Genomic DNA, 16,315 nt, shown 5'->3' on the forward strand with positions numbered 1-16,315 from the left:
ATGTATCTAAATTTGGGCTTTTCATGTTTCTTTTAAGCTACTGAATTAAAGTATTTCATGAATAAAATGTTTATTTCAGAAGTAGCAGTGACAGATTAAAAAAATAAGTCACATAAAAGTGACTCCTACTTTCAGTGAGAGATTCAGTGAGAGAAACCATTCCTTTTGTGATGGTTAAATACAATTGGGAATGAAAATTCATGTGCCATTTTTATTAAAATTAGAATGCAAAATGGCCATAGATTTTCTGCAAATCCCTATGTTTGCTGAATGAGATTTATTTGGTCTTTTGACTTTGGTAAAATGAGCTGTGTTATTTGCAAAAAGCACGAGCTTTGTGTTGAGATATCATGCACAAGGAAGTGGGTTTTTTGTTTTTAATAAATAGCATCCTGCCAGTATTAAAACAGCCAGTGTCTTCTCACATTTCCTCCTTGGGCTCAGTAAAAGAATAAAGAGATAAAAGAAATAGATGGCTCTTTTAGGTGGCCAGCTCAATACACCTTCTTTAGTCTGGATATCGGTAGGAAAGGAAACAAGCATCTATTTAGGTGAATTTATTCATTGAGTCTGAAAATCATTATTCAGTCTTGCTAGAATAGAGAGACAAGCTAAATTCAAACCTTTACCTTCTCTGGAGAGCCAGTGAATGTGATGAATAAAGTTCTAAGAAAAGATTAGTATTCTTCTTCTACCTCAGCAACGTCCTCTGTTTGCGATAACAATAGATGGTAGAATTCAGGGTAATTTGGCAACTCTAGACATCCCATTTCATCAGAAACCTGGCCTAGATGTTTGGCCAGAAGCCAGGAGGATACCTGTCAGAGTCTATGATAGCAACCTAGCTCATCTCAAGGTAATATAAGAAGCATAAATTTCATTTATCAGGTATTTCCTTCCTAACAGCATATTTCCTCTGCCCACAGAATACTCTTGTTCATAGACTCACAGGATATCAAAGTTGGAAGGGACCTCAAAGGTCATCCAGTCCAACCGGTACCTGAACAGGAATCCTTTCTACAACATTCCTGACAAGTGGTCTCCAGCCTCCACTTGAAGAACTCATGATGGGCAACTTATTACCTCCTGGGGCAGCTCTTTCCACTTTTTGGACAACTCTGAGTATTTCCTTATGTGAAGCTGAAATATTTCCACACCTTCCTCTCCTTACTCTTAGGGCCCTATTGTGGGATCAAGCAGACTCCATCTAATCATTCTTCCATGCACCAATCCTTCACATATTTTGAAGACCGCTATTATGTTTTCCATCATCACACCCTTCTCCCCAGTCTTCTCTTCTCCAGGATAACTATCCCAAGCGTTCTTTCTGCTGTTAATTATATTTTATAGTTTTTAGCCTCTTCACTCTCCTGGTTGCCATTCTCTAGATATACAATAACTTATCAATGCCCTTCCAAAAATGTGCCCAAAACTTAACATAGAATTTTAGATATGGACCAATCACAGCAAAATAGAAGAACTCTGCTGGAAGAAATTTGTAGTTATCTTCTAGTAATCTACCTCCTATATTTTGATTTTACTTATGAAAAAACTGAGGTCCAAAAGATCAAAGTAATTTTCCCAAGTTACTATAGGTCATTAAGTAGTGGAGCCAAGATTCAAATCCAGTTTTTGAATCACATGTTACACTGTTGACTCTTACACTGATGAGCTTACTGATTATTACAATCCCAAAGGCTTTTTTCCTGAATAAATAGTGATTCTGTTATTCCTCTCACAGCCTCCCAGGCCCTGCCATCCTTTACTTGTGTTCTATAGGACTTCACTTAACTTTATCTCCTTTCTTCTAATTTGGCTTTGATATAAATTATCTGTCAAAGTTTGGGGGATCCTAATTCTTTCACATAATGTGATAGTGAACTCTTGATCTGATTTTTCATCCATGAAATCATCTCTCCTTCTTATGATAGTATTGAGAAACTATCTGAAAGCTTGTGCAATATTACTTCCCAAAGATGGGTCCCTTAAAGACATGCTTTCTGTCTTTGGTGATATTGAATTGTGGAGATTTCTGTGTATTCTCTAGGAGCCCTACACTGTTTAGAGGCAGATGACTCCTTTGAGATTGTCTTAGATCATTGTAGTACTAATAATTAGGGCTTCTTCACAATTCTTCATCATAAAATATTGCTGTTATTGTGCACATGTTTCTATTTCTGCTCACTTCACTTTGCATCAATTCAACTCTATTTTTCCATTTTTTCCCTGAAGTCATCCTCCTTGTCATTTCTTATAGCACAATAATATTCTATCACAATCATATACCACAACTTGCTCACTCATTCCCCAATTGATAGATATCCCCTTGATTTCTGATTCTAAAGCACAACAAAAAGAACTGTGATAAATATTTTTGCATAAGAGGTCCTTTTCCCTTTTTTAAAAAAATCTTTTTGGATATGGCTCAGCAGAGGGATTGCTGGATCAAATAACCTGCAGTGTTATAATGGGAGCACTGTTCTGAACGAAAATTCTTTTTTTCCTGTCCACATTCTTCATGTTCTCTTATTTCCTGTCAGATTACTGTCAGAATGCTAATTTATAAATGGTTTAACTCCACTGACAATGAAGCAGTCTGCCTCTTTTTATCCCAGAACTCAAATTCTGACTCTGTCTTTCCTAGTTATGTCTAGTCATCTTCTGAAGATAATATCAGACTAGATTTCTCTTCCTTGTCATGAAGACTGCCTTTGTGGCAATGACTAACACAGTCTCATTTTCCTTATGCTTATGAAAAGTAAAGCAAAGAAGTCATGGCTCCCATCTCAGTCATCCTAATGGAACAGTTTCCTCTTGTTCATGATCTTTATGAAGTTCTGCTCTTACTAATTTCAATACCAATGCAAGAGTTTTGTGAGTTCATATATAGTCTCTGTGTTGGAGGATTCTCAAACAAAGTTATCAGGTTTGCATTATTATCCTTCTTGTTTCAAAAATTATCTGATCTTTTATAGCCCATATCTGTGAAAATTATGAATCTTCTCCTGCTCTTTCCTTTTGCCACAACTTCTCATTTATGCACCCATTTCCTTCCTTCTTTTGATCCCTAATGTTCTGTGATTGCCAGAGGTCTTTGGGAGAGTAGAAGTGTTTGTAATTAAGTAATTTACACTACACTTTAGGAATGTCATGTGTTATTCTTCTATCAACTGTTTTGCCTTAGAAAAGACCTACATGAAAAGAAAAACAAATCATTCAAAAGGATAAATATTTAATGGTAGAATTTCAGATTCTTGGTCAACCAGATGGATCAAGATTTTTGGTGAGGATTCAGAACCCAACTGGATCAGCAAGTGTCTTGTGTTCAAACTGCCTCTTTTCCCCTTGTGATTTGTGCTTTCTCTTCAGAAAATGTTCAGGGAAGAAGGTACACAGAGCATGGTATACTTTCAAATCCAACCTATTTTGAATTTTATTTGTGAAGTTTTATGAGATCCTATTTTTCCTTAGTACTCATTATTATTTTAACACCCTATATATACATCATTTAACATGGATATTGGCTTTACCTTAAACTTAAAATCTTGTTTGAGGATGTAATAGTTGAGGACATATGTTACATAAAATTGCATAGAATGTATGCCTCAGTTGCATAAAATATATAAATACTAAGTGATATATTCAGAAACAAGTTTGGGGAGCTTTGCTATCTTGGTATCTAGCAATGTCAGGAAAGGATCCCTGGAAGAAATTCTAAAGTTTGAAGTAACATATTCATGTTTTCTAATTTGAAAACAATTAGTTAACCTCCTATTTTGAAAACACTTAAATTTATCTTTGAGGAATTATAGAAAGCAAAGTGGTGAAAAAATTATAGATAGATAGATAGATAGATATGTAATCATATTAACATTTTCAGCACATTTGAGTTAATAACTCCAAAACTTTACCTGAAAGGGTGAATGAAACTTATAATTTTTAGACTACTGCATTATCATCATCATCATTATTATACTTTTTATGTTTGCATTATTTTAATTCAATACATCTCAGTTATGTGTATATTATATACAGGTATTGGAAAGACAAATAAATATGGTCCTATAATTGTAAAACTATCATCGGGATAGAAAAAGACAACTCTAGATGCATAAAAAGTAACAAAAGAATATGAGTTCAGAGGACAGGAATGATCACAGCACTGATGTGTTTTCAGAATGATTTAGTGGAACAATCAGACTTGATCTGGACCAGAAGGGTAAGATAAGCAGATTAAAGACATCTCTAGAATAGAGAAGTGGTGTGAGCCAAGGCTCAAAAGAAGGAATGTGGGTATATTGGGGAAAAATTAATAGATGCTATTGCCTTTCATATGGGGAAGACTATTTTTTGTTCAATTGAAAAAGCAGGATTTCAAACTGCAGAGGTGGGGAGGTACAAAATGGCAGAGATCCTGGAATTCTGAGACTTTGAATGGTATTCCTGTAGTCAGTGGGGAGCCATTGTGGTTTTTGGATCAGGAGGAATGGCATGCTGAAAGTGATGTTTTAATAAGATATATCTGGCATCAGTATATGGAGTTGGGATGGGAAAGACTGGAATCAAGGGGGGCAGTGAAGGTTATATTGCAATATTTCAGAAATCATGTGATAAGGGCCTGATATTATAATGTTGGCAGAGGTAGTGGAAAAGGAAGGATGGATGTAAAATAAATTATACTGGAAAAATGCCCTTGGACAAAATTGTACAAATGTTGCAGTTCTGAAGCGTATCTATGCCTTTGTAAAGGTACCAATAAATACCTTCAGGAAATATCTAGACTTTAACATTTATATATTTTAAGCTAAATCTGTTCTGTGTTTGTACAAAACCTGGTACTGAGTGACTATTATTGGTTAAGTGGATGATTGCATGTAAACTTGAAAGCGCTATATACGTGTTAGCTATTATTAGTAAGAAAATGAATTATCTAAATCCCAGATGTTCTTCAGGAAAGAAAATAATGGCCTGCTTTTATGTTACAGGTGAAACATATTTCAGAAGATCCCCCTTGCAAATGCCCAAACAAGTTCTGTGTGGAGCGTCTCTCACAAGGAAGATACAGAGTTGGAGAAAAGATCCTTTTCATTAGGGTAAAAAAAGTTTTTTATTTTCACTCGGTTGTTCATTGTACATGGGGATTGAGTACTTGGGAAGGGAGGAAGGGGTTAGAGTACCAACTCTTCTAATTTTAGCATGAATGTATATCTATATCTACATATGAATGAAAACTAAATCCAAGAGATCTTCTTTGATGGTTTTTAAATGAAATATAAAATGAAATCAAATCACTCTAAAAAAGCAATCATGGATTTCTTCCTTATTTTTATACATTTCAGATTCAGACCTCAAATGAGTTTTGGTAACTACTTTGATTTTTGGTTTAAAATTTTTATATCATATGAACAAATGTGCAATAGTTTGGGGAGTATATAATGAAAATTGTGATAAAATAAAAGGAAAATTTCATTTATTAGATTAATTCCTAGGTCAGAAGCTTTCAGCATTGACTGTGTAATTAATATTTTAGAAATGCCATTGAAATAAATTGGTGATCTTAGCCCGTTTCTGAAATTGACATTTTGCCTAGAAGCCTTGGCAAAAGAGGCTAGTCATTCCAGGAGTTATTCTAAATGAATATGTTTCCTATTTTAAGAAGTGGTTCATTAAATTCAGGTTTCCAAAGCGCCTCTTCATTTCGTCTATGATTGGTTTTGCAGATAATCATGACTTTGGTTTCTTAAAATAGTCTTTCACCTTTTTCTAAGACTGGATTCATTTTTTAAAGAAAGGAAATTATATTTCACTTTTATTTCTAGAACATCTGCAGTTAATATAATGGATATTTTATGTTGCTGTTTAAACTCCAGGTAATGCCAAAAAAGTGAGTTCACAGGATTTTTTCACCCATACTTATTTGGTCATTTTAAATATTCAACCTGTTATTAATTGAATCATGGAATCACATATTTCAGAGTTGTAAAGAGACCTCAGTAGCCTTTTACCTGAGAAAGAGTATCTTTTACAGCAAACCTGTCAAATGCTCTGTCTGCACAGAGCCTTCCAGTGTTAAAAAAAAATTACCTCTTGTGATGATATTCCTATTTTATTTGGGGGTCAGTATGATTGATTTTTTTTTTATCAAGCCAATTTGGCTTTCTGAAACTTCCATATACTTCTTCTCCCCTTTCAGGCAAGCGGAACAATCTTTTTTATTTTCATGACAGCCTTCAAATATTTAACCATACCTCCTCAACTTTTATCTAGATTAAAGATCCCTAATTTCTCCAACTAATCTGCTTGTGATTTGAACTCAAGACTTTTCACCTTTCTGGTTGCCATTTTCTGGACAATGTCTAATTTATCAGTGGGTTTCCTATAATGTGGTGTTAGGAACTGTGAACTGAGAGTATCCTAATTCTAAATGTTCTTCCTCCCTAAAAACAATCTAAGCTGATCTTCTCTTTCTTGACTACCTTATCATACTCTTGACTCATGTTGACTTGTAGCATACTCCAACGTCTCTGAAACTTTATTTTTTCAGTAATCTGTTTGTCTAGGCATGTTTCCCATCTTATACTTGTGAAGTTGTCCTTTTGAACCTCAGCAAGACTCTTTATAGTCTATATTATTAAATTTGGTCAGTAATATAGACAAAGATCTTTTTAAATCCTGACTCTGGAATTTACTGTTATTTACCTCAATTCTGTATTTTACAATAATGTAGCAAACATTCTATCTGTAATTTTAGTAAAGGAATCAAATAAATTTTTTTTTTAAAAAGCATAGCATGAAAAACAAATCCTGGGGTTATATACTAGAGACTTTTTCTAAGTGGAGAATCATTTTCTTCATTCTGATCATTTGATCACCCCATTATTTTGGTATCTAGACCGTATCTTTTCAACATTTTCACAAGAATAACATCATTAACCTGGTCAAGTACTTTGTGAAAACTTAGATAAACTTTAATCTGTAGGAATCTTAGAAACCGTTAGTTTAATAAATCTGTTCCAATAAGACAGCAGAGGGGACCTGACATCATCTTCACATAATCTATCCCTTAATCTATCCTTCATGAAATTGTGCTGGATTTTGTGATCCCCACTTTCCTTTCTAGATGTTTACCAATCATTCCTTTTCTAATAAATTCTGCCAAGAATCAAAGTAAGACTCACCAGACTATACTTTTAATACTCTATTATCTTCCATTTAAAAAAAATCACATTTTTCTTTCTCTAGTCCTATGATATCTTTCCAGTTTTCCATGATTTATTAAATATCACTGAATGACCCAGAGTGCAAATATGTCAGTTTCTTTAGGACCTCAGGATATCATTCATCTGGGCCAAGTGACTTGAGCCCATCAAAAGCAGTTTCTCTCTTTCTAACTATTCTCTTATTTTCATTTTTTTTTTAATTTGGCCATCAACTTCCTATTAGTTATTTTCATTCTTGGTCATTATCTTTGGCAGGAGACAAGGAAGCAAAATAACTAGTTTTATCTTCTCTTTTTGCCATCATTTGTCATTGTTGAATTCATTCTGAGGAATGCTATTCTTACTTTGAGCTTCCTCTTTCAAAAAATAAGACTTTTAAAAATTACATTTTTCCTTAGGCTTAGCTTTTATTCACCAGACTCTCAAGTTACCTTCAATTTTAGCAACTCTAATATTTTCTTATAGACCATTCCATTATTTCATATTGATCTACTATTACCTACCATTACTTTTATCCTTACATATTTTAAAAATTAAGGCTGGTTGGCAATTTCCCTTTATATATAGACACATTGGTCACTTTAGACAATTTACCCTCCTTGTTTTATCAAGTTATTTCCTCTGTGTTGTTATCATAATTTCTTCTTTGGATCTCTTCTCAAAAGACTTCTCCTAGTAGTATATTTAGTATTATTACTAAAATAATATGTAGTTTCCTACCTATACTTTCTCTGAACCCAAAAATCTTGGGTATGTATAAACTTTGCTTGATTCTTTCTCCTTTTCCATAGTAATCTTTAAGATGAAATGGTTGTTTCTACCTATTTTCCATCATTTGCTTCTTAAAAACCGTTTATCTCTTATGATATTCAGAATGGAAAGTTACTTCTAAATTTCTTCACATTTTTCAGGATGAAATTACTTCGTTTAATTACTGTCAGTAAAATATTAACATTTTTGGTTTTTGTCAGGAGAAAGAGAGACAGAGACAGAGATAGAGACACAGAGACAAAGAGAGAAACAAATACTAATAGAAACAAAGACAAGAAAACAGAGATGTTGCAAAAGATCCATACAGAAGCAGAAATAGAATGAGATGGAAGCATATCAACATAAAAATTGATAGAAATAGAGATAATCAGAGACTTAGATGTAGAAAGTGATAGAGAGACAGAAACACAGAGATAGATAACAATATATAGGCGTGTATATCTATATTTATTGATAGTATCTATCCATTATGTATCTTTTGATCTACATATCTATCTAGATTCATAAAATTGGTCAACAATTAATATTGTTTCCATGCCAACCTTCTGATTTGTTCCCCAAATTTCTCATTTATCTCTTAATTCTAAGTGATTTCTAATATCCTATAATGATAATCCTTCTTTACTCTCATTCCTATGCTTCACTGAGTTTTATGAAGTCACTCCTCACTATGCTTCCTTTTTCTGGTTCCTGCATTTTCTCATATAACGGTATCATCTTTATATGTAAAACTATGAACTTTCTCTCCTTTTGCTTTAAACTCTCTTTTGAATAATACCTACCTTGCCTCTGACCTATGTTCCAGGCAAAGGACTCATCTCTCCAAATTTTAGTAAAGTTTGTGAAGTCAATTTTGCCCCCTTGTATGAGAATCTGGATTTCACCTTACTTGGTACTTAAATTTGTGTATTTGGATATAGACATCTGAAGCTTGCTAAGTAGCTCTCCTTGTCTGTGTCTCCATATTTCTGTCTCTCTCTCCATCCTCTGTGTTTCTGTCTCTCTCTCTGGGTATGTGTGTTTCTTAATGCCTGTCTGTCTCTGTCTCTATATTTCTGTCACATTACTAATAAGTTATACTAGGTTTAGACTCAGACCTTCCTGACTTTAGCTCCAGTGTTTCAGCTTCTCTGCCCCAATAATAATGATAGTTTACTATAAACTTTTGAGTATATACTCATAAAACTTGATTTTAAATTTTTATCTGGTTTTTTATCTGTTTGCTTTTGCTATTCTTCCTCTATTCTTACTATTCTCTATTTTAGATAGATAGATAGATAGATAGATATACAAAGTCAGTTTTCTTGCTATCACCCCACTTCCTTTCTAATTAAAAACTTCATTGACTTCAATAGGAACAGTGCTAAAAACCCTGTTATTATACTTACAATCTTCAGATTTTTGCCCAGGATTTAATAGTGATGCTTTTAAGGTTCCTAATGGAAATATTATTTGTATCCATTTGAAATATCAAGTGAATAATAATTATTTGATTGAATGAATTTATTAGGACTTGGATGCAATCTCCAGGAAGTTTTCAGACCTTCCAGTTTTTATTAGGTCAACAGAATACTGCTTCAGTATCTCTTAGCATGGGATCACCTACCACCACTACTCATCTCTTTTCCTTCCAAATTATGCTGGATAATCTGGCACCTCAAAGCACCCAAGGGTCTATGTCATCATTCTTTGGAGATCAAACAAATACTTCTTTTTAAATATCCAGCTCTTTTCTATTCAGGAAAAAAACTTTTTTTGGTTTTCTGGTTTCAAGCATTCAATTAGCTTTCTTCCCCATCTCTTCTGGGTGATATTTTTCTATTTTCCAATCTTCTCATCCTAGTAGGATTTCCCCTCTGCCTCTTCCTATCCCTTTTCTTCTTTTATTTTACACTGGAGTCCTCTTTCACTGTTTTGTTTCATTATGAATGGATACTTGATACCACTTGATATTCTTAAAAGAAGATCTATCTCTCTAGTTCATTTACTGTCTCTTCCAGGAAGATCAACCTGTTCTTTGAGCATAGATAGCAGCACTTTAGCCTTGGCAGAGATGAAAATATCACAGGATCTATAAAGTTCATTATAAAGTTCTTCCTTCTTTCCATCCTTGAGAAAAGTGAGACCCTCATACCTTGCAGTACCCTAGAGAGCTACTGTGACAAATCATTTATGGGTTTCTTCCACTCCAGAAAGGTTATCTTCCTTCTCACTTCTCTAGGACCTTAGAGAAAGGCCATCCTCTTTCCCTTTTTTTACAAAGATTTTTTGTACCTTTTTATGCCTTTCTTTAATTGTCTCATCAACTATTTTCTTTTATTTCTTTAGCCTCTCATCTTTTCTTTCCTCCTACAACTCTTTAAACCCTTCCTCTTCTCTTCCTTCAGTTGGAATCTTTCTATTCCGTTTTGGACCTTCATTTTCTTTTCTGTTTTTTCAGTTCTGTCTCTTCAGTTCAGTTTCTGCCCTTTTTTAGTACAAATCTTCTTTCTCTTTCTTCAGCTTAAACGTTTCTTCATCTCTTGTTATGCTCATCCCACTGAGCTTTCCCCCCCAACTGCCTTCCCTTTCTCTGACATTTCAAATCTCCCATGTTCAGATTTCAGTCTTCTTCACAATTCCAGAGCCTTCCAAATTTACATTTTTCTTCAGCTCAAATTCTGAGTTTCTCCCAAATGACTTCTCACAGAAGCCAACTATCAATCACAATGTGAGTTATCACAATTTAAGTTTTAAAATCATCAAATCCTACATTGTATTTATTGTTCATCATTTTAGTCTTGTCAGACACTTTGTGAGCCCATTTGGAGTTTTCTTGGCACAAATACTGGAGGTGTTTGCAATTTTATTCTCCAGCTCATATTATAGATGAGGAAACTGAGGCAAAAAACAGTTAATTGACTTTTCCAGTGTCACACAGCTAGTAAGTGTCAAAGTCTGGATTTGAATTCAGCTCTTCTTGACTCTAGGCCTGGCATTCTATTCACTGCATCACCTACCTGCTTTTATATTTAATAAAATAATATACACAGACTGTCCATCACTGAATTTGCCAATCTCCCATCTCTATGTTAGAGTGTTTATTTGTTAGATATTTATGTATGTATTCTTTCTTTTGGGGGGAGGTAGAAGGAAGTTGTTATAGCTGTTGTTTCACTGGTGTAGGGAACTACTGATTAGCAAATTCCTTCTGCAAGTATAAGTAGCTAACTTACATACTTTGTAGCCCTAGATAAGTGCTGATGGCAGTGAAATTTAAAATTACTTGCCCAAGGTCACATCGGTAATACATATAAGAAGTGAGACTTGAACCTGATTTTCCTGACTCTGATGATAGTTCTCTATTCATCTGGGCAAGCTGGAGCTCTCTCTGTTTCTCTGTATCATGAAATTATGCATAAGCAAAATATCAATTAGTATGATTCATTTATAGATTTAAATATGCACAACAATATTGTAAATACAAGTCATTAAACTCATTTCTTTTAAGAGACAAATCATTACTATTTTCTTTTAAAGCTATTCTCATCATACTTAGTGATGCAATTAAATTAATTATCAAAGTGTATTGTGTCAGATCCCTTATGAAATTCCAGGTTAAAATTTCATTTTAAGTGTGCACATAAATATCTGTTCCCCATCATCCTTCTACAATTCTTCATAAAATAAGTAGTTACTTCATTGATCAATAAATTGTATTGCCTTTAGAATAAGCTCTACCACTCTGGGTTTTTATCATGGGATACATCACTGGCTAGGAGACAAGAAGAAGGATTTGGGACATCAAAGTGGTTATTTTTTAATATTTTAAAATAATTTTATTTAAATATAATTTTAAATAAGATAGTTATAAGTGATAACTATTTACAGTGTTGTTCATAACTGTCCCAATTGGAGCAGTAGAGAAATTATTAGTTATCATAATAGCTGGAATGTTGGACATAGTGGACGTTGAATCCTGTCTCTGAAACTTATTACCTATAGGATTCTAGACTTAAATGTCTCAGTCTAACTCTCTCCATCTGTAAAATGGGGACAATGATAGCACCTACCTCACAGGGTTGTTGTGAGGATCAAATGAGATAATATAGGTAATATACTTTGCAAACTTTAAAGTGATATATAAATGCTAGCTATTATCATTGTTGTTATTGTTATTGTTTACTATTGTGATTATTATTTTGTTATTTTTAGGGATTAAAGACTGGAATTTGAATCCTACTTTTGCTTCTCACTATCCTTGTAGTCTTGGAAAACCATGAAACTTCCCTGGGTCTTTTTTCCATTACCTATAAAATGAAAAGTTAGTCTTAAAAGATTCTAATATTCCTGTAGCTCAAAATCTATAATCTATGAGCTCTACTCAGTAAATATACCTCACTTTATAAAACTACTGCAAGGATTCCAAATGGTCGACATCTTCTTCCAGTATGAGTATATTAAATGATTTTTATTGCTTTATGTGCGACTTCAGAAGATGTTTGAGAAATAGTTATGGTTACTACTTAATAGGCAGTGGTTCTTCCTTCTTCTTTGGGTCTCCCATACTCATTTAAATCAATATTGTTTTATAAATAAATATTCACATGTGCTGAAATTCCCTTTAAAAGCCCCTTTTAGTGGATTTCTTCATAAAGAGAAAAAATACTGTGGTAATGCAAATTACTAGTCCATTACAAGTGTGAGATTTAATACACTATTATATTTGAAAGCTGAGCACATGAGTATAATATATACATGTATTTATGTCTATCTGAACATGTGTATATATGTAAATATTCATAAGTGCAAAAATTATCTGCAGCTCTATAACTCAGTGTCTATTTCAGAGCATTATTTCAGAGTCACCTTTTCTTTTAATTCTTTCAATTGTGGTATAGTAGGAAGGTCTCTGCACTTCAAGTAAAAAAGGCATGGATTTGATTCTAATTTCAAATAGTAACTCTTCGACTATAACAATTTACTTAAGCCCTCCAATCCTTGGTATCCTCCTCTATAAAATAGAATAATAATGCTTATTCATTTAAGTTGTTTTGAGGATCAAATAATGTAATTTATGAAAAGTATTTTGTAAAACAAAGTGCCATATCAAGTCAGGTATTGTTATTTGATAACTATTTGACTGCTTTCTAGGTGTAAGGAAGTATTAAATTTGATGGAAGCAAAAAAAAAAAAAAGAACGAATATCATAAAATTCTTAACTATGAAGTTTATAATATAGGATAGTTAATATAGGGACTATTAGATGATCTACCTGAGTATAAACTGGTTCAGTTGCAACTGACAAAATTAAAATTCACCAAAACCAGCTATCGGAAAAGCCCTCATTAAGGGGCATTGTTTGGTTTAATTCTCCTTATTTCTAGTCAATGTTTATGACATTTATATTGCTTATAACCCTTTTTTCTAAGTATGTTGAAATGAAATTCTTTCTGCATGTGGAGCATTATACATAGACAAGAGTACCCATACATCTACATGTAAGTATATGTAAATGCATGTTCTTTCATACATACAGTCAGAAAAAATAGCAAGGAGGCTTTAAGATGAAGAAATCACAGAGAAACAAGAGCCTGTAGGAGGCAGCATGGTACAATGGAAAACCTATTTGTTTTGACATCTAGAGTTTATAGATTTAAATTTCTTTTCTGCTATATAGTACTACTTCCTATGTAATATTGTACAGGTTAATTTATCTCCGTTTCCATTTTTGTAAAATAAGAAAGTTTGACTCGAAAGCCTTGAAAATACTTTCCATCTTTCAATCTGTGTATGATCCTTTTTATTTCCTACAAAAAAAAGTCAACATATACCTCACGTATCTCAACTCATCTAGGTTGATAAGCTGTATCAACAGATACAAATATCCACTTGTGTAGATATATGTAGCCAAATATCATGACCCCAATAGAGAGAAAATTTATTACAATGAGTTGATTGATACCAACTGCAGATAAAATAATCAAACCTTTGTTCAACTGGGAACTAATTTTGCATTTTCTGTTTTTTTTTTCTTTCTACCTTTCTAACTGATAAAAGCCAAGTCCTTAAGTTTGAATGTCTTAGAGCCTTCCTTTGGGAATTCTTTTTTTTGTTTATTGGTTTTTATTGTGAGGATAAAATTACAAAAATACAAGTCACTTCACATTTTCTCTAATAGGGTTTTGTCTCAGAATGGGAAAGATTTCAGTTGGTTATGAGTGACCCTTGTATTTAGATAAAACTAATGAAATTCATATGTTGATTTATGCCTAAGGGTTTACCTAATTTAGACCGAGAAATTCTAGTTCTAGGACTGAGCCATAAATTTCTTCTTGTTTTTCTTAAAGCATAACTAGAATCAGAAATTTACAATTTTTTTTTATAAAAGCTTTTAGTCACTTTCTTTATCACGACAAATTTTCTTCCTGTTGCGTTGATCTGGATGGTCAATAGCATTTACATTAGTAACAACTCTGGTTCTATCCATCAAAGTTACCTAACACATAATTGGGTATTGTATTTTATCAAAAACTTTTTTGGTGTGTTGCTTGATACAATCATGTGATTTTTGTTGTTCTTGTTATTAATATACTTTATAATGTTTTAAATATTTAGTCAATTCTGCATTCCTGATGTAAATCCAAGTTGGTCACAGTATTTAATATTTATGACATGCTGCTGTCACTCCTTGGCTACTATTTTATTTAATTTTTTTGTATCAATGCTTATTAAGAACATTAGGATATAGATTCCTTTCATTGTTTTTGATTCTTCCTGGTACCAAGACCATTTTTGGATCATTGAATGTGTTTAGTAGGGAGCTTCCTTCTAATTTTTCTAAACACAGATGCAAATTCGGTGAGGGATAAACACTAGGTTATTTAGCTAATTCCTTCTTTCTTAAGTCTCTGTTAAGCTTCATTTTTTTGTGAAAGCTTAGAAAGGTTTATTGGGGCCAGCCTCTTCGGGATGGATGGGAGCAGTTTTTACTTTGTCTATAACCCCTCGAGGTAGATATAAGGTCAAAGCCATTTTTCCCCCATCTTCTACTTTAAAATGAGAAACTGACCTAGTTACAAATAGGACCATAATACTTTCCATTTCCTTCTTGGAAATTCATCAGCTCTGCTCAGGACTGGCCCTAGGGAAAATGTTTAAGGAGGTGAAGGTTGTCTTTCAAATCATTCATTTTTTTCTCTCATTTAAAAAAAATCCCTACCACCTTTTGAAGGTTGGCCACTTAGGGTCTCAATGCCTTGTTGCTAAATTCTGGCTGCAGTCTCCAGTAGTATCCAAAGCCCTGGAATTTCCTCTCCTTTTCCCTCCTTAAAATGTGGTCCAGTTTGCCATTTCTTTATGCACCTAGCTTCCACAGAAATCAGCTATCTGATCTCGGAAGGAAAGACGTCTATGATCACAGAACCATGACTTTAGAGCTGGAAGAAATCTTACAAACCACATAGACTAAATGTCTTATTTTCAGAATCTGGGGTCAAAAGAAATAAAGAAACCAAGTCAAGTTCAGATAAATAGTACGATTCAAATACACTAACTCTAAAATCCAGTTCTGGATTAATCGAAATCCACATTTGCTTCTCTTAAAGCAATCTAAGAATACCCTTAGTTTCCTTCATTGAGTTCATGGGTCCAAAGGTTGCTGATGGATTTATATGTCATCCTCTCAATGTAGCACTTCATCTTCAGAAAGATTTTCAATATTTTCATCCAGTACATTGAGCAGAAGTCAGAAGTCTTAGGACTTGAAGTAGGCCATTAAAGGAAATATTTAGGATTAGAGTGATATGTTTTGTTTGTTTGTTTGTTTTTGGCATCCATAAAATGGTATTAACTATGTGGTCATATATTAGATCTTTCACTATGAGACATAATAAGTGATTAATTGTTCATTTGACTATCTTCAGTGTCATATTAAGGACTGCAAAACTATAATGGAATGGGAGGGAAGGAAAATATTATAATAGTTTCAAATTTACAGTCTTATGATTTTATCCAACATACACCCAATAGAATAACCAACAACGAGTTCAGTAATATTAAGGAGACCAAACATTGTTTGCCCAGAGAAGTCCGGACTGTTGATTTAGAGAAATCATAAAAGAACTCTGGTGTATAGAAAATAGGCCATGGCTTCATCCTTTCTACCCAAAACCTAGGTTCTATACAAAAGTGGGTTTGTGACATCAGATATCTTTTCCTTAGGAGATAGTCATATTTTAGTTACAGCATGCTAGATTTCAGACTGATTTGATTCAAAACCATTTGCATTTTTAAAGGCTTAAATGGAGAATTTTGCTCTAGTTTAAGAAATACGATCACAGAGG

The 16,315-nt window shown here is 33.4% G+C and overlaps 1 protein-coding gene across 5 annotated transcripts in view; it reads left to right on the plus strand.

The window, feature by feature from the left end:
• The window catches only part of GAS2 (growth arrest specific 2), a 146,624-nt gene that overhangs the window by 90,237 nt on the left and 40,072 nt on the right, over positions 1–16,315 (plus strand). For all 5 annotated transcript variants that reach the window (XM_074275674.1, XM_074275673.1, XM_074275675.1 and 2 more), the window contains exon 7: positions 4,986–5,093. In XM_074275674.1, the coding sequence (XP_074131775.1) occupies positions 4,986–5,093 (108 nt within the window). The remainder of the gene's footprint in view (positions 1–4,985; positions 5,094–16,315) is intronic.

Source organism: Sminthopsis crassicaudata, chromosome 6 (assembly GCF_048593235.1).
Source record: "Sminthopsis crassicaudata isolate SCR6 chromosome 6, ASM4859323v1, whole genome shotgun sequence".
Taxonomy (NCBI): domain Eukaryota; kingdom Metazoa; phylum Chordata; class Mammalia; order Dasyuromorphia; family Dasyuridae; genus Sminthopsis; species Sminthopsis crassicaudata.